Source organism: Arachis ipaensis, chromosome B09 (assembly GCF_000816755.2).
Source record: "Arachis ipaensis cultivar K30076 chromosome B09, Araip1.1, whole genome shotgun sequence".
Taxonomy (NCBI): domain Eukaryota; kingdom Viridiplantae; phylum Streptophyta; class Magnoliopsida; order Fabales; family Fabaceae; genus Arachis; species Arachis ipaensis.
Window position 1 is genome coordinate 21,990,715 of NC_029793.2, and position 18,393 is coordinate 22,009,107.

General features: G+C 37.8%; 3 protein-coding genes and 1 pseudogene across 23 annotated transcripts in view; 2 read left to right on the forward strand and 2 right to left on the reverse strand.

Moving 5' to 3' along the window:
- LOC107617830 (pentatricopeptide repeat-containing protein At1g26900, mitochondrial) lies at positions 41–8,948 on the forward strand. 21 transcript variants are annotated; one of them, XM_021111409.1, is made up of 6 exons: positions 42–725; positions 4,396–7,501; positions 7,601–7,615; positions 7,772–7,852; positions 8,033–8,493; positions 8,684–8,948. In XM_021111409.1, exon 2 carries the CDS (start codon positions 4,533–4,535, stop codon positions 6,240–6,242), a length of 1,710 nt encoding a protein of 569 aa, XP_020967068.1. In that variant the 5' UTR covers positions 42–725; positions 4,396–4,532; the 3' UTR covers positions 6,243–7,501; positions 7,601–7,615; positions 7,772–7,852; positions 8,033–8,493; positions 8,684–8,948. The 21 variants fall into 21 exon arrangements, 19 of the variants coding, with proteins under 19 accessions (XP_016175190.1, XP_020967068.1, XP_020967073.1 ...); XM_021111414.1 differs by having other exon boundaries at positions 8,082–8,493; XM_021111415.1 differs by having other exon boundaries at positions 8,132–8,493.
- Positions 936–4,389, reverse strand: LOC107617831 (annotated as a pseudogene).
- LOC110266789 (serine/threonine-protein phosphatase 7 long form homolog) lies at positions 9,672–12,373 on the forward strand. The gene is made up of 6 exons (XM_021111801.1): positions 9,672–9,749; positions 10,342–10,681; positions 10,829–11,057; positions 11,132–11,222; positions 11,341–12,183; positions 12,221–12,373. The coding sequence occupies exons 1-6, from the start codon at positions 9,672–9,674 to the stop codon at positions 12,371–12,373; spliced, it is 1,734 nt and encodes a 577-aa protein (XP_020967460.1).
- Positions 12,776–18,393, reverse strand: part of LOC107615216 — a 14,414-nt gene continuing 8,796 nt past the window's right edge. Inside the window, exons 2-4 of the mRNA XM_016317315.1 lie at positions 15,142–15,688; positions 13,700–14,695; positions 12,776–13,599 (exon numbers count right to left, since the gene is read on the reverse strand). Coding sequence (XP_016172801.1) covers positions 12,776–13,599; positions 13,700–14,695; positions 15,142–15,688 — 2,367 coding nt within the window. The remainder of the gene's footprint in view (positions 13,600–13,699; positions 14,696–15,141; positions 15,689–18,393) is intronic.

Here is an 18,393-nt window from a genome sequence, read left to right on the forward strand (position 1 = left end):
GAGATATCCTCGTCATTTTGCTGTAATTGTGAGGGGCGAGTTGAGATTCACTCAAATAATTATAACCTAATCAGTCATAATCCCATTTTCCTTTCCCCTCCCAATCGGCGCTCCCCCTTACTGCCTTACTCGCTCTCTTCACGGTCACCGACCATTACTGCCCATCATCTGTGTTGTGTTGTTGGCGTCGTTGGAATCGTCGCTTACCTCACTGCCTCTCCTCAGTTGCCAGAATCGAAGCCCACTTCACTTCCTCTGCTCACTTCCCTGATTCTCCATCGCGTGTGTTCCTCGTTGGCACCATGTCGATTCTTATCTTCTCCGTTGCCTGTGTTCCTTGATGAAAGTCCAACCGGCGGAGACAGCGGCATCTCCCTCGCACCGGCGTCCCTGCCTTTCTCTCCCTCACGTCTCTCTCTCCCTCAAAACTCGGATAGAAGTCTAACCAAGAGCCCAGAAAGCACCGGAATCACCGGCGGCGACGACGACTCGGCTCTCCCTCTCACGTAGCTTTCTCTCTCGTAGCGCAACGCAGAGCCCAGAAAGCACCGGCGGCGACAAGGCGGCAAGGCGAAGGCGTCTCCCTCTTTCACAGCCCTCCCTCTCGTCCTTGGCTCTCTCTCCCTCACAGCTGCGAAGGCGGCAAGGCGCGCTCGTCTCTCCTCTCTCAGTTCTGCGGACGGCTGTGAGGTGCTCCTGTTCTCTGCCGGAAAGGTCCTTGTCTGGTAAGCTATTTGTTTATTTATCTTAATTTTTCTTTTATTTTTCTGTTTGTGAGAGGGATGATTGATACTTTGATGATTCTGTTCTCTGTTTGGGGAGAGACATTTGATGATTCTCTTATTGTTATTGATTGTATGTTATAGATTTGCTGATTAATGTTATTGATTACTGATTTAAGTGATTATTGATTTAGATATTATGTTATTAATACAAGCGATAGTTAATGAATGTTAAATAAGAAAGTTTGGGCTGTTTGAGTTGATTTTTTATTGTCTCAGCAAGTTGTACATCACTAAAGAAATTGGTCTCAAATCTTGTTTTGGCAAGCAATTAATTTTGTTAATTTTTAAATGCAAGACAAACAACAAGCTACAATAGCATAGACCAGGTTATGATGTGCTAGAACCAAAATGCTATGAAAAATAAAGAATTGCAACAAAAGTACAATAATACGTAGGAGTTCTAATTAGAAAAGTGAGGAGAAAAAAATAAATATGAATTTAACATCTCATTTTTGAAGTTTAAACATTTCTGAAATTTAAACTAACAAGTTTCACAAAAGGCATCATTAGCTAAACTCCCTTCCCTTAGTCATCCTTCTTAAAAACATTCTTTTCTAGTGGACTCGCAGAAGGTGCTGACTTAATAGATATACAGTAATGTAACTTCATCTGTGATGATCCTAAGCCTTTTGTAGATCCTCATTCATTAAAAACTAGAGTGCTCTCCCACGTGATAACACAAAAACTCTTCAAATAAAGTCAAATATCTGCACGTTAGCACTCAGCAGAAGATGTGAAGAAAGCATATTCCTTTGCATTACCAGTGATGAGTTATAAAAATCAAGAGAACAAAACTCAAGCTTCTTGGACTAAGAAAGGTGACTTTGCCGCCTCAACATTATCATTGGCTTTGGAAGCAATGAAAAACTGTGGTTAACTTGCTACACAACCTCAGGTCAAATCTAGTAAAAGCTCCATCATGAAAATAGTGTAGAAATCTCCTCTTCCATTCACCTGCTATTATATCCTCTTGCTTTATCCTTGTTGGGTTTATTGATAGTATGGTGCTCTAGGAGAAAATTACAATATTATCTAATTTGGTGGACATGAATCATACCATACAAGCAAAGATGAAATTATATTGCACAATTGAGTGTTGACATCAAAATTGTATCATGTTTCGAGGTATTGTCTGTCAAACATTTGATGCACCACAAAGACCACCACTTTGCGTGATAGAGTTAGAAACAATGATTTTACTTGAATCAGCAGTATCTTCATTCCTGATTATCAATTTCAACTATATTGACTCCAGCTTCCTTTAACATATTTCCTCCCTCAGTTTAAATTGTAGTAGCATTAGGTTGCTTCATTTCTTGCATTCTTATTAGATCTGAGATTCTTCTAGCAGCAACGTAAATGATAGAAATCAGGAATGAATCTATAGGATGCTTTGTATAAATGTTGCTTAGCACATCTTTCACACATTCCCCCAATTTAACATCACCATAGACTCGGCACGCAGAAAGCAATGTACGGTATGCAGTTACGTTGCCCTTAATAGGCAAGCTTTCAAGTAGTTTGTGCGCTTCATGTAGCATCCCTGCTCGACCCAGAAGATCAACCAGAGATCCATAATATTCAACTCGTGGCGAAAAGCCATATCTGCAAACCATGCTCGTAAAAATTTCCATCCCCTTAATTACATATCTTTACCCTTCATCCTCTCAAATATGTCGGTAGCCTCGTCTAGAAAGCCACATTTGGCATATGCATCAACAGGTGCTGCTCCAAGAACTGCATCCAGCTCTAGTTTCTCCTCTTCATAAAACTAGTAACATATCGTACTACTTGCATAGATCCGGAAGCAGGGCAACCCGAAAGCAACCCAACTAAGGTAGAAGAATTAGGTTTAAGACCTTCAAGTTTCATTTGTTGCAGGAATTTCATTGCTTCTCCAAGCAGCCAATTTCTTGCATACTTGCCAATCAAGCAGTTCCACAAAATAACATCTTGTTGAGCAACACCATCAAAAACTCGATGCGGTAAATAGATACGACCCATTCTTGCATAGAGAGCAACCAATGCAGTAAGAACATTTAAATTATAACCAAGACCAAGTCGGATATAGTAACCATGGATTCACTTGCCTCCAAGAAAACTCCGCATGTCAGCAGCTGCCGACAAAAGACATAATGCAGTTGCAACACTCGCTTCAACCCTGTAGCAATGCATCTTCCGAAACAAATGAAAGGACAGCTGAGGCTAAGAAGCAAGAAGTGGCCAGCCATCAAAGTGTTCCATGAGACCGAGTCATTTCGTTGGCAAAATTAATCAAACAGGTTGTGTGCATCTCCAAGTCTCCTGGAAACACAGTAGAGATGCAAAAGGGTATTCCTAAAATCAAGAAAAAAAAGCAGAGTTCTAGACCTGAGCGTAAGGCCATGAAGGCCCCGCCCAAAGACAAGGTTGGAAAGCCTAGCACAAGCCTTGATGACGCTGATGAAAGAGAAGCGGTCGATGAGAATTGGGCGATTCCTAAGTTGGGTGAAAAGGGGCAAGGCCTTGGCAGGGGAGTTGCTGATGGAATATCCCTTAAGCATAGTGTTGAACATGAAAAGATTGGAATTCGGAGCAGAATTGAAAATGGAGGCAGCATAGTGGACATGTGAGATTGAAGCTGTGAGGAGCTTGTTGAGATGGAAAGGAAGGTTGATGAGTGCTGTTTTGAGTATAAAGGCGTGAATTTGAGGAATGTGGGATTGGGTTTTGCACGATGATTCCAAGAAAAGAGCTACCTTGTGATGCAAATGCAATGCTGGAACACCCTCTTTCATTAGCCACAATCAGTAAATGAAGTTACTTACCAAATCGACTCAATAATGAGGGAAGGAGGAGTTGGGGGAATGCGGAAGGAACCAAGATGTTCAGCCGGCAGTTCTAGTGGCCCTTGTTGGTCTTGGTCTCTCTCAAGTCCTCTAGCATAGCACACAATTATATTTAATTAGTTATGAATTTTTTATTCATTTGAATTTCTTAACTCAGTCAAAAACTTTACTACCTTTAAGTAGATGAGAGACTTTATCATTAGAAAGTAAAAGGTGTTTCTAATGATGCTGACTTGCTGCTAAAAGTAAAATAAAATAAGAAGGATGACTAAGGAAATGGATTTTAGCTCATATGCCTTTTGTGAAACTTGTTAGTTTAAACTTCAAGAATGTGCTGTTGAATTCATGTTTATTTTCTTTCTCCTCTCTTTTCTAATTGGAACTCCTATGTGTTATTGTACTTTTGTTGCAATTCTTTATTTTTCATAAAATTTTGGTTCTGGCACATAACCTTGTCTATGCTATTGTAGCTTGTTGTTTGTCTTGCATTTAAAAATTAACAAGAATAATTGCTTGCCAAAACAAGATTTGAGACAAATTTCTTTAGTGATGTATAGCTTGCCATATTATTTTTCAATGTTTGGGAGACAATAAAAGATAAACTCAAACTTGTCTTATTTAGCATTCATAAATAAAGTAACTAAGTTTGGGCTGACTTTTTATCATCTCCCTAGCATTACTGTTTTCATCTACTTATAAGTAGTAAAGTTTATGGATGAATTAAGAAATTCGAATGAATGAAAATTTAATAAATAATTAAATTTGATTGTGTGTTGCGCTAGAAAAGTTGAGAGTGACCAAGACCCAGAAAGGCTACTAGAATTGTAGGCTGAACATCTTGGTTCTTTCGCATTCACCCAACTTCTTCCCTCATTATTGGGTTGATTTGGTGAGCAACTTCATTTATTGATTGTGGCTAATGAAAGAGGGTGTTCCAGCATTGCATTTGCATCACAAGGTAGCTCTTCTCTTGGGATCATCATGCAAAACCCAATCCCACATTTCTCAAATTCACGCCTTTATGCTCAAAACCGCACTCATCAACCTTCCCTTCCCGCTCAGCAAGCTCCTCGCAGCATCAATCTCACACATCCACTACGCTGCCTCCATTTTCAATTCTGCTCCAAACCCCAATCTTTTCATGTTCAACACTATGCTCAGAGGATATTCCATCAGCAACTCCCCTGCCAAGGCCTTGCCCCTTTTCAACCAACTTAGGAACCGCCCAATTCTCATTGACCGCTTCTCTTTCATCACTGTCATCAAGGCTTGTGCTAGGCTTTCCAACCTTGTCTTTGGGCGAGGCCTTCATGGCCTTGCACTCAGGTCTGGAACTCTGCTTTTTCTTGATTTCAGGAATACCCTTTTGCATTTCTACTGCGTTTCCAGGAGACTTGGAGATGCTCACAACCTGTTTGATGAATTTCCCCAACGAAATGACTTGGTCTCATGGAACACTTTGATGGCTGGCCACCTTCTTGCTTCTCAGCCTGAGCTGACCTTTCATTTGTTTCGGAAGATGCGTTGTTGCGGGGTTGAAGCGAGTGTTGCAACTGCATTGAGTCTTTTGTCGGCAGCTGCTGATATGCAGAGTTTTCTTGGAGGCAAGTGTCTTCATGGTTACTATATCCGACTTGGACTTAGTTCTAATTTGAATGTTCTTACTGCATTGATTGATCTCTATGCAAGAATGGGTCGTATCTTTTTGGCACATCGAGTTTTTGATGGTGTTGCTCAGAAGGATGTTATCCTATGGAACTGCTTGATTGGCAAGTATGCAAGAAATGGGCTGCTTGGAGAAGCAGTAAAATTGCTGCAGCAAATGAGTCTTGAAGGTTTTAAACCTAATTCTTCTACTTTAGTTGGGTTGCTTTTGGGTTGCCCTGCTTCCGGATCTATGCAAGTAGTACGATATGTTACTAGTTTTATGGTAGAGGAGAAACTAGAGCTGGATACAGTTCTTGGAACAGCACTTGTTAATGCATATGCCAAATGTGGCTTTCTAGACGAGGCTACAGACATATTTGAGAGGATGAAGGGTAAAGATATGAAAGCATGGACAGCCATGATTTCAGGTCATGGAATTCATGGCCAGCCGACTAATGCTGTTAAGCTTTTCAACAGGATGGATAATGAAGGGTTTAGACCAAATGAGGTTACATTCTTGGCAGTTCTCAGTGCTTGTAGCCATGGAGGGCTTGTAATTGAGGGGATGGAAATTTTTAAGAGCATGGTTTGCAAATATGGCTTTTCACCACAAGTTGAACATTATGGATCTCTCATTGATCTTCTAGGTCGAGCAGGGATGCTACATGAAGCGCACAAACTAATTGAAAGCTTGCCTATTAAGGGCGATGCAACTGCATGGCGTACATTGCTTTCTGCTTGCCGAGTCTATGGTGATGTTAAATTGGGGGAATGTGTGAAAGATGTGCTAAGCAGCATTTATACAGAGCATCCTACAGATTCACTCCTGATTTCTGGCATTTACGTTGCTGCTGGAAGAATCTCAGATCTAATAAGATTGCAAGAATTGAAGCAAACTAATGCTGTTACAGTTGAAACTGATGGAGGAAATATGTTAAAGGAAGCTGGAGTCAGTATAGTTGAAATTGATAATCAGGGATGAGGATATTGATGGTTCAAGTAAAATCACTGGCTCTAACTCTATCACGCATAGTGGTGGTCTCAATACCTCGGGACATGATACAGTTTTGATGTCAACACTCAATTGCGCAATATGACATTTCTGCAATATGTTTAGTTTGCATTTCAATCTTTCACAATTTAATTGGGAATTCTATATCATTTGATATTTTTCTTGTTCATACTTCACATTCTCAAAGTTAATCAGCTGCTATTTTGGATTGGTAAATTGCTTCTGGTCTTAATCTCCCGTTACCAATCATTCTTTCAAGCATTTCATTAGTGCGCGAGTATATTTTAGTTATTTTTCTATCACTAGTGGTTACTCTAATGATGACAAGTTATGATAGTATTGTATTGTCTATTTATATGGTAATATAACATGCTGGCTCTTATTATATCTATTTATATTGCTTGCTGAAAATTGAATTTACCATAATTTGATACTCACCAGCAATCTAGGTAACAGGGCAATCATGTTCTGCAGAAGTCAAATTTATACTAGAATTGCTTCCTCTGCAGCATTATGAATTTATAGCTTTTCTTGTTAGCTTTTCCCCCCTTTTCTATTTTTGTTGTTGTTATCATGAAATAAAAGACAGCACTGTTTGTTTGGAAACACTAATTGCATTTGCATCTTGAAGGAGTTTAAAATCGAGGTTTAATCAAATAGTATTTACTTTTTGCATATTGAAGATTGATTGCTAAACTGCTATATAATGAAGTTGCACCAACATCACAAATATTGGCAGAGAATGTATGAGTTGAGACTGCCAATAAATTTGTTTAAATGAAATTAAGTCTTTTGCTCTTCTTATTAATTATGTTTCTTTCCTATATATTGACATGTGTACAAAAATGCTTACTTACTCCATTTTAATTATAAATATACTCATCTTAGTGCTTTAGTCTTGTCAAAAACCAATAGATGAAAGTATGAAACTGAATTTTATTGACTTTACTTTCTTTTTCTCTAACTCCAACCATTTACTATAGTAAGTTTTGAACTTTTGATGCAAATAAGTATTTTTTGTTCATCTCTTGACATGTTGCTTCCTTATTTTGCTTCATTGGCAGGGATTCTTATATGGTCGTCTTATTATTATTAAATCTCAAAAATACATAATAATGCAAACTTGCACAGCTTCACTGGGAACATCATCTTCCGGTGGTATTGCTTCATCTGATGAAGCCTCTGAGAGGATCAAATCAGGCTTCATTCACTTCAAGAAAGAGAAATGAGTTAGTAACTTAAGCACTTACCGCTGTTTCTCTTTATTCAAATTCTTTCCTTTCATTTCTTATACCTTAAGCTTTCTCATTTTCTCAATTGTTCCACAGCGAAAACCTTGCTTTGTATGTAAACTTGCCAAAGGACAATCCCCCAAGATACTTTTCTTTCTTTTTCTAATAATTTCAACTTTTTTTTTTTCTTTTAATTAATTTTTTTTCTATTTTTGATTTTTTGCTAATGTCTGATTTTGATTTTTGAATTTTATTGTTTTTTTAAAGACAAGCTGAGGCGGATGCTGGGAGGATTGGTGTTGGTGTTACCAGCAAGGCACAGAGCATCTTTGATGCTTTGTCCAAAACGTAAGTTGCATTAGATGTTATTGAATTTAGGTCAGCTCTTTTTGGATCACATTGTAGCTTGGATTTTGAACCATTTTTGCATTTTATACTGTTATTTTATCACTGAAAAATAAGTTCCATTTCTTAGTTTGGTAGTTTATTAGTACTATCGCAGGATTCTAATGTTTAGTTTTCTGTCAGGATTTTCAATCCTTCCTATGTTGTTTTTCCTGCATGACATGATTTTTAGGTGGAAACTGTGTTAGTTGAATGCTCAAACTTTGCTACATACTGATGTAGTCTCGTAGACGCGAGAATTATGCTTCATGTGGTTTTGGCCATGGCCCTATGCCGAGTTGATACTTTGTTGCTAGTTGGTTCTTCGACACTTTAATGGCGCAGCACGTGTTTATAGGCAATACATTAGACCTTTCTATATGAACCCACAACTTTCGCAGCTGCCGCAGATGCCACGAACTTCTCACATGTGGTATGTTCAAAGAAAGAACATATTCAGCAAGCAAGATGATGTTTTGACTGTGGCTGAGAGATACATGGAAGAGCATGGACAGAAGCCTTTGAAAGACTCATAAGCAGGGTAACAAATATTTGCTATGTTGTGCACACTACATGATTCACAACTTTCTCACCCTTTAGCTTAGGTAATGCAAAATTTATAAAATTTTTATATTTAGCTATTTTAGCATTAGTCAGAAAAAGGATTCAATCTTAAAGAAATAATACGCACATTGAAAAATTATAATCATAAGAGAAGATGGCTAAATAATACTGATATTACTTTATTCTAGAGTATATTATATTTACGTCATCGATTTTTCTAATGATATACAGATTTAGCACTATCTCTGTCAAAACTCAAAGACTTCACAGGGAGGAAGACGCTTACAGTGATCAAATAATGTACTATATGTTATTTGTAATATTGCATATGGAGGTTGATTGTCAAATTCAGTTTTGGTTATTCAAGCATTTTGGAACAATAGGCCACTAGAAATTATTGTAGTTAACGTATCATGTGCTAGAATACTTGGCTTAGTTGGCTAACTTGATTGTTTATTTAATTATTAAATATATTCTCATTTTAGTTTTATTTCAATTTTTCATTGTGAATTGGATGAAAACAGCGGTAACTAGAATCTGGTTAATTTATATATATTTTTTTCCATACAAATACAGGTTTATTGGAAAGGAAAAATATAAAAAAAAAATCTGTCACAGTTACTGAAAGAAAAATGATTTATTGTTATAGAAGGATCTTCTGTCGGTAATTTGGTAACTTTGCCAAATTTTGAAACCCTGTTTTCGGCAGAATTTTTGTCGGTAATAAGCTAAAATCTGTCGATATTTTTTTGACAAAAAAAAAAGTCGGTAAAAAGTTATTGACAAATCTTTTACCGCTTTTTAATTTACATATGGAGCCAAGGATGGTGTAGAACTCTGATATGGGGGTGAGAAGAGCTTTACAAAAATGTGGTGTCAGGGACGAACTACTCGGACCCTCCGAGTTCCACACACAAAATGCACGGTCCGAGTAGCGTGCAGTTGGCGAAGTGAAGGCTGCAACTCGGACCCTCTGAGAACGCCCCAGGTCACGGACCGTCCGATTTCTCTTCAACCTATCGCACGGTCCGAGTTGTTCCAAAAGATGACACGCGTCGCGCTCATGCTTTACCCCGAACGGTGCCCTTGAAACCAACAAAGACCCCTCAACCTTCTCTCTCTCCATCCGAATTCAATTCAGTCTCTCTCACATTTCGCTCTCAGGGTCACCTTCTTCTCCCTTTCTCTGGTTGCTTTGCATGGTGGAGGAGAAACAACCATGCCAAAAAAATATAAGGTTAAAGATGTTGATCGATCTGAACTTCACATTATTCATTATCTCAATGATCCTGATTATGTAAGTTTTTTTAAAATTTTTTAAAATTTTTTTAATTTATTATGTATTTTTAGTATAATTATGTGGTTGGAACGAACGTTAATATTTAAATGTTTTTTTAAACAATTAAATATAACTGTTACTGATGGAGAAGTTGATGTTAATGTTATTGTTATTGTGAGATAGTGTTAATGTTGAATGATTAGTATGATTATTCTAATTAAGGCATGTTAGATTTTTTGTTATGAGAATATATAAATTTTTTTAATTGTCGTAATTATTATTAGCAAGTTAATTATTATCGTTGTTAGAATGAGTGATGGCATATACTGGTTGTTAATATTTTTTATTATTGAGGGAAAAATGTTTAACAAATGAGTCGTTGATATTAAATAAAATTCTAGATGTTGTAATATGGTTGAGAATTTTGATTAGGAATATATGTATTAGTAATGATTTTTATTTGCAGTTGTGAATAATTTTAAGGATTAATTAAATAATTTTAGAAGTTAGAATAATTAGTTATATAAGGATTCAGTAAAATGATTGATGAAGGTAGGTTAGTAATTGTTGTTGTTTATCTGACTAGTAATTTGTTATTTTTTTTTTGTAGAAATTAAGAATATTGACATGTAACCACCCAGTTCCTCCGAATCGGTACAACGATAGGGTTGAGGAGCATCTACGAGTTACCGGTTTCTATCATGTCTCTCAGATTGGGATAGTGCAGTGTCAGAAAGCATTGGTAAATGCTCTAGTCGAACGTTGGCACCCAGACACACATACGTTCCACCTTCCCATTGGTGAATGTTCCGTGACTCTTGAAGATGTGGCTCTAATTCTTGGTCTTCCCACAGATGGTCTTCCAGTTACAGGAATGACAATGAGTAGTTTTGAAGCCATAGAGGCAGAGTGTTTGCTTCAATTTGGCGTTGCACCGCGTAAGGAGGACTGTAGATTTAGCTGCATAAAACTGACCTGACTGCGGAATTTAAAAGAGAATTTAGAATTGACCGATGAAATCAGTATACAAAGGTATGTGAGGTGCCACATTATGTTGCTGATTGGGACGATATTGTTTGGGGATAAGTCTGGGGCAGGCGTGCACTGGAAGTTTCTACCCTTGCTTCGTGATTTTGTCAGTATTGGACAGTATAGCTGGGGATCGGCATGCCTAGCACACCTTTACAGGGCCCTATGTAGGGCATCTCGCTATAACTGTAAGGAAATAGATGGACCACTAACACTTCTGCTCGGTTGGGCTTGGATCCGACTGCCATATCTATCACCGCTTCCTAGAGAACCCCGCAGCTTTCCACTAGCAAATAGGTAATATTATGTTACAATGTACCCGTTTATTGATAATTAAGATTCAGTTGAGCTAATTGAAAATATCATATTAGGTGGCGTAACTGGGAGCGTGGTGACCGACGATATAGATATCTGAAGTTAGATCACTTTAGGAAGGCCTTTGATGAACTTCAGGAAGGCCAGGTGCGTTTTGATTAAAGAAGTTTTAGTTTCGGGTTTAGGGTCTTTGACAAAACTATGCTGCATTGTTGTTGTTATTTGAATTGTGGGTTTTAATCATGAGTTTCCTTTATTTTTCCAGTTTGTCTGGGTTGCTTATGCTGTGGATCGTGTGGATCCGAACATAATTCCTCCTGAAATCTACATGCAATCGGTTGTATGGAGCGCTACAGTTTCGTTGGTGTCCTTTGAATGTATCGAGTGGCACGCCACCAATAGGGTCAGGCGCCAGTTTGGTTTCGTTCAGGGAGTACCTACTCAGGAGCAGAATCTGGATAAGGCGCATGGGGAGGTTCTGACTGGTCCGAAGAATCTTAACTGGGTCACAGCACCGAGTCATTCAATTTGGGTGATGCATTGGACAAACATGTATCACTACATTCTTTCTGAGCTTCCCATCCCTTCACAGCATCCATTGGATAGTTACATGAACTGGTACCGATCAAAATTTGGGAACCGCTTATCCTTGTCGAATCTTGTGGGTGAAGATAATGTGGGTAATGAGGATATGGGTGCGGGTAATGATGATATGGATGAGGGTAATCAGGATACCGATGAAGGTAGTCAGGATATGGATGAGGACAATGAAGAACATGAGCCACATATTTCACTTCCAAATCCGCTTCCACAAGAACAACCTCAGTCCTCAAATCCGTTTGTACCTCAGACACAATTCACCCCATCATTTCCAATGCAGCAACAATATTGGGGTATGTCACAGTTTGAGACAGGCGAAGGAGGTTCTTTTAGCCAGTTGCTTGGGTTCATGGCTACGGATGCCGCACAATCACAATATGGCCATCAGCCTGAGTTCATGCCAGGCAGGTATTCGTTGGATGCGAGGTATCCAGGCCATACCTCATCCGTTGCTTCCGGGGGGTTCGTATCTATTGATGACTCTAGTAGAAGTGAGATGGAATGTGCTGTATATACTTGTTTACTCAAAATTATATACATGTCAGGCAGACACTCCGGAGGACAACGTCAAAGGTTACAATCTGAGGATTGATCCGCCACGTCGGAGTGCCAATCGCTTCACTCCTTCTGTCTTCAAAAAAGCGGCCAAGAAATGCAAGAACTTTGTGAAGGATGTAAAGTGGGCGATGAGAAAGTAGTTGTGGAGTTATGTTTAGAGTAATTTGTATGTGTTGGACTTTGTATTAAGTAATTTGTATGTGTTGGATTCTGTATTGAGTAATTTGTATGTGTTGGACATTATGTATTAATTAGTTAGACTATGGTAAGTTTATATTGTATGTTTATTATCATCATGTTGTAAGGAACTTTTTGATGTATTAACCATCTGGGGTGTGTAATAATGTCTCATAAAATCTTAATATGTTCAGACAGATATTGATGTATCAATGTATCAAGCAACATATTATATAATGCTACAGATATGTGATAATACTAGATTGTCATAATTTATAAGGTTACATATAGCAGGTCATGAATTTGTGATAACTCAGATTGCTCATTCAGGTTATATTATACAACACCATCTTAAACCTATGAACCTAGGGGGCATCTCTGTTGGTATTTGAACCAGCTGCCTGACGGCATCTGCTACGACTATGTCCCTCAGCCCCACATAGCGTACATCGCCTGGGACAACGTAACATCCGCGTGTCCATCTCATTCAAAAAGCGCGTCATCCTGGGCCGACCTTTCGTGACCCGTCTCAGGTACGGATTTGGTATGAACCGAGGTCCATTATAAGCTGGCCATGTGGTAGGATTGCCTAGTGGCCGAAACCTTGCTCGGTACACCCGCCGCACTTGGTCCATCTTATACACATCATGCATATATAGTTGCCAATCCAGTCGCTGGTTGGCACAACATGCGAACACATGTCTGCATGGGATCCGGTCCACCTGGAACTCACCACAGTCACATCGAAGGCCACGTAGATCAACTGCAAACTCTAGCCCGCTCGTCATCTCACGAACCTCAAACACCTCATTTTGGCGGTCAAAGCAACTAACCTGGATGTTTCCTGATGCAAGTTGGTTTGCATGCAACTTCGAGGTCACGATATCAGAAAACATATGGCCAGCATTGATCCGGGCTTCCGCCTCCGTTCTTTTTCGGGTGAACAACTCCTTTAGTCTGTAGAATGTTGCCTTCACAAGAGCAGTAATCGGGAGATTGCGTGCACCCTTCAAAACTGAATTGATGCACTCCACTAGATTTGTCGTCATGTGACCCCATCGGTACCCACCATCGAAGGCCAATGCGTACTGTTCGCGAGAAATTCGGTTTAACCAATTTGTGTACGCTTCGCCACGTTCCCGTAACTGCTGGTAACGCACTTCGTACTCCCGCACCGTCCTTGAATATCCTGGTATATCACAACATATAGAGAGAAAAGTAATGGAGGTCAATAGAATTATTTAAGGAAGAATCTATTAATTATTTGCTTAAATTGAATAAATGGTTACCGATGTTGACGACCAATTTTTGGAGGTACGGGGCCTTGAACTTTCTCAGAAAATTCGACTCTATATGCCTGATGCAAAACATATGAAAAGCTCTAGGAGGTGACCAAGCTCCGTTACTGCGTTCCACAGCTGCATTGATGGACTCGTGCCTGTCCGATATTAGACCGACACCATCCCGAGTTACAACATGTTGACGTAGGTTACTAAGGAAAAAATGCCAAGCATCAGAAGTCTCTCCCTCCACAATAGCAAACGCAATCAAGGCGATATTGTTGTTGCCATCCTGTGAAACTGCCACAAGCAAACAACCCTTATACTTTCCGTACAAGTGAGTCCCATCCACCTGGACAATCGGCTTACAATGTCTGAATGCCCTAATACAAGGGTAATAACTCCAAAATACACGATGCAGAACCCGAATATCACCCACCAAGTCATCGCCTTGATATGCAGGCATAGTCTCAAAATGGACGACAGCAGATGGCTCCTTGTGACACATGGCCTCCATCCATATAGGCAACGCTTCATAAGAGGCTTCCCAACCACCAAATATTTTCTCTACTGCCCTTTGCTTAGCCAACCATGCTTTCCGGTAACTCACGGTGTAGTTGAACTTCGATTGCACTTCTGCTATAACCGATTTTACCTTTATGGAGGGGTCAGCCTCAACCAGTGGCTTTATTGCTTCTGCAATTGTGATAGAATCCAGCTTTGAATGGTCCTGTGAAATGGTGGCTCTGGTACAGGTGTGGCTACCATTATACCTCCTTATAACCCAACAGTACTTCCTGCTGATCAAGCTAACCCTGATAACCCAATCACACCCTGACCTATACTGTGTACACTTAGCATAAAATGTCAACGGCTCAGACTCATACACCCGGTAGTCCACGCTTCGTTGTATCGTATACTCTTTTATCGCCTTAATAACAGCTTCTCTGGAACTGAACTCCACACCAATGGCAAATTCACCATCTGCGACAATAGGAACTTCTGCTGCGACAACCACCATTGGAAAAAATTTCATTAATACACAGGTATTTCAAAACCGATTCTAAAGGTAAATCAAATTTCACTGCAACCAGTACGCTATAACTCCAGATTTTGCAACATGTTATTATGTCACTCTAAACAAAATAAGAACATCGGCAACAAATGTAAAAATTAGACCGGACCTCCCGGTTCGACCGGTAAACCAAACAAACCGGATCGGTCCTGTCCGGTTCATAGACTTTGAACCGTACAATGTTTCGAACCTGTTCAAATAATAACGTCCACAAACTCACGCATTTTGTAATAACCATATTATAGAGAATTTAATTATTATTTAAATTATTCATAACTTAATCACCGCATGAATAATTAATGGTAAATAAAAAGTAAATTATTAATAACTCAATCCATGACACCCTAAAAAAACACTAATACCACGATTACGTAACCTGCAGTCATATATTCCGGAAATTCCGGAGCATGCATGGCTTCCAAGTCCAACGCTTGCATGAATGATGGCTCCTCAAACGGCACTTCGTTTGCGAGTGCATTTGCCACTTCTGTCACATCTGGGGCCATAGTTCCGTCGCCTTGATCTTCATCTCCATCTGGACCAACAAATTCGTAGTTGCTTTCGAACTCTTCTTCACTGTCACTATTATACTCTTCCCGTAGAATATTCTGGTCAGCCTCAGATTGTTCAAACTCAACATACAACTCGAGGAACGAGATCTGAGACCGGTTTCCAATATACATTGAAAACATATCCTGCATGCTCGCTTCGTCCGTCACATATTTGGTTTGATACTGGATGAATCCACCAAACACCGGTACGGGATATCTGTATAGAATACAGGATATCTTTCTTGCCTTCTCAGAATTAATCTTTTCACAGATTACACATTTGAGTTCTTCAAATGAGATAACAAAAGGAATAACAACATCTAGTGGATTTTCACAAATAAATTTCACTCCTTCACTCGTTTGTAATAAAATCTGACCAAAATAATGTATTTTTAGTAATACTCTATCACTCATTTTTTTCACTCAACAAAAAAGAAGCATAAGCTTAGCCTTAGCAACTAGATTTTTAAAAGCAAAAGTGAAAAAACCCAGAGAGAAGAGGAGAAGAAGCAGCCGTTCAAGAAGGAGGAAGACGGCACTAAGCTCCCACCAGTTCACTTCACTCTTTTATATAAGCACCCTTAACGAACTCGCACCCTTCGACTAGGTTAAACTGAACGAATGTTTAAAAAAAAAAAGGGAAACGAACTCGGACCATCCGTGTTCCTAATACCCTTCCAGAAAACGTAGGGTCCGATTACATTGTGCCTCAATGCAACTCCTCAACTTTGAACTCGGACCATACGATGTGCAATGAAATTACCTACTAAGAAAATCGTAGGGTCCGATTTCAACCATGCAAAATTTTTCCCTTCCAACACTAATCGGACCGTGCGATTAGTGACTCAAAAATTAAATACAAAGAACACGCACGGTCCGAGTTCCTCTACATCACACTGACAAAAAAACTGTCCCACATATTTGTCTAGTTTCCCACAAGTCCATATCCAGGCATAGCACACACATGGCTTCCATTTCCATAAAATTGAACCGACAGATAAATTTTGTCAATAAATTCATCGGTAATATAAAATCTGACTATAAAGATAAAGAAATTTGTTGGTAAATTTATCTATTTAAACTTTTTTTAATAGTGTAAATTAGTGATAATTATTTGGTTGATTCAAAAAAATAATATAAAATATGTTTATTATTATAATTTTTTTAAATAAATTATTTATTAAAAATATATCTCTTGAATTTTCTATCCAAACACAATTACTTTTTATAGTAGAAAGTATAAAAAACTAAGGGTGAAACTAATTACACACTCTTTAATTACTAATAACACAATATTAATGTTATCTTACCAAAATATCTTTGTGTCTGTTTTTGAAAAATTCTCTTAGTGCCCATTGATTATAATAATAAATATACACATATTTTAATGATCGTGTCACTGATTTAAAAAAACTATCCTTACTTCTCAATGTATAAACCTTTTTAAAATAAAAACATGACTAATTATCCAAATTAGTCCCAAAAATTTTAGAATTGGACATTTTAGTCCCCAAGAAAAATTAATACACAGATCAATCCCTAAGGTTTTACTCCAGCTGACAAATCAGTTCCCAATTCATTTTTCGACAGAGTAATTACCCAGATCAGTCCCCAAAGATTTTAAAAACGGACATTTTAGTCATAAAAAAAACTAATGTACAAATCAATCCCCAACGTTTCTCTCTGTTAGACATAATAGTCCTCCATCTAAAAATAAAATATATATAAATAAGAATTTAATGAATAAATTTATCATTATTTTTGTCCAACAAATATAGTACAATATTATTGTGCAATTAATAATAATAATTATTTTACATAGGACTATTATGTCTAACAGAGAAAAACGTTGGGGATTGATTTGTACATTAGTTTTTTTTTGGGACTAAAATGTACGTTTTTAAAATCTTTGGGGACTGATCTGGATAATTACTCTGCCGGAAAATGAACTAGAGATTGATTTGTCTGCCGGAGTAAAACTTTAGAGATTGATTTGCGTATTAATTTTTTTTAAAAACTAAAATGTCCGATTCTAAAATTCTTGAGGACTGATTTGGGTAATTATTCTAAAAATATTTTGACTTCTCTTTCTTAAAGATTAAATTACATAAGTAATTACCAAAAAGGCAATTTGTTTACCCATTTGGCCGTTTGAATGAAATAAGTCATTATAATGGTAATTGTAATTTAAAATTTTTCTACTAATCATCGGTGGTTATCCTATAACGTTTCTTTAAAAGAGGATTATTTCATTAGTAGAAATTCTACGTTCTTTAAAAGCTAAATTAATATTTTCTAATGCTCACAAACTCATAAATTTGATAACCTTTTTAGCTTGTTCGTGTATTTAGAAAAAAAAAAATTTAAAAACACAATTGATACGTGTTTTAAAAGTTTATAGTATAAAGTGTTACGCATATCTTATATGCATTTAATCTATACTTTTAATATTTTATATATAATCGAGCCAACTTAGGAGCTAATAAACTGAACTTATCCAAGCTCAAGCTCGACTCATTTAATTTATGAGATCAATTTTAGGCTTAAGTTCGGCTCACCAGCTTACGAGTTCGGCTTATCAAGCTATTAACAAGTCGACCTCGAGCTGACTCATGAGCTGACTTGACTCACGAGCTGACTTGACTCACTTCCAAAGTTATTCCAACATTGAATTCATCAATAATATGATGCTCATTCAAAAATGTAATTGTATGTCATACCCTTATTTTTGATATATTATTGTGCTTGATATGAATATCTTACTTTAATGGAATTCTTGAAGTTATAATTGTTTTGTCATCCTCAAAAGGAGGAGATTGAGAAATCTTAAAAAGTATATCTTTGAAATAGTTATCTCAAAATCTATTTTAACGAACTTAAAACTATCTTGCGATCAACTTAAATGTACTAACATATTTATCTGTTGTATATAAGTCCAAAGACTTAAAAAGCTTTGAAATTGTTTTCATTTCAGATCGAAAGAAAATTTCTCCATGATTTAACCCACCATTTTTGTGCATTCTTTCTCAACTTCAGAAGGCGGTTGCAGTATCATTGCTCGACGTAGAATGATGAAA

Excerpts from the sequence above, each read along its gene's own strand:
- LOC107617830 (XM_016319704.2), top strand. The coding sequence starts at position 4,533 with ATGAAAGAGGGTGTTCCAGCATTGCATTTGCATCACAAGGTAGCTCTT.
- LOC110266789 (XM_021111801.1), top strand. The coding sequence starts at position 9,672 with ATGCCAAAAAAATATAAGGTTAAAGATGTTGATCGATCTGAACTTCAC. Across the intron at positions 9,750-10,341 it reads ATCTCAATGATCCTGATTAT|AAATTAAGAATATTGACATG; the intron begins GTAAGTTTTTTT and ends TTTTTTTTGTAG. Across the intron at positions 10,682-10,828 it reads TGCACCGCGTAAGGAGGACT|GCGTGCACTGGAAGTTTCTA; the intron begins GTAGATTTAGCT and ends AGTCTGGGGCAG.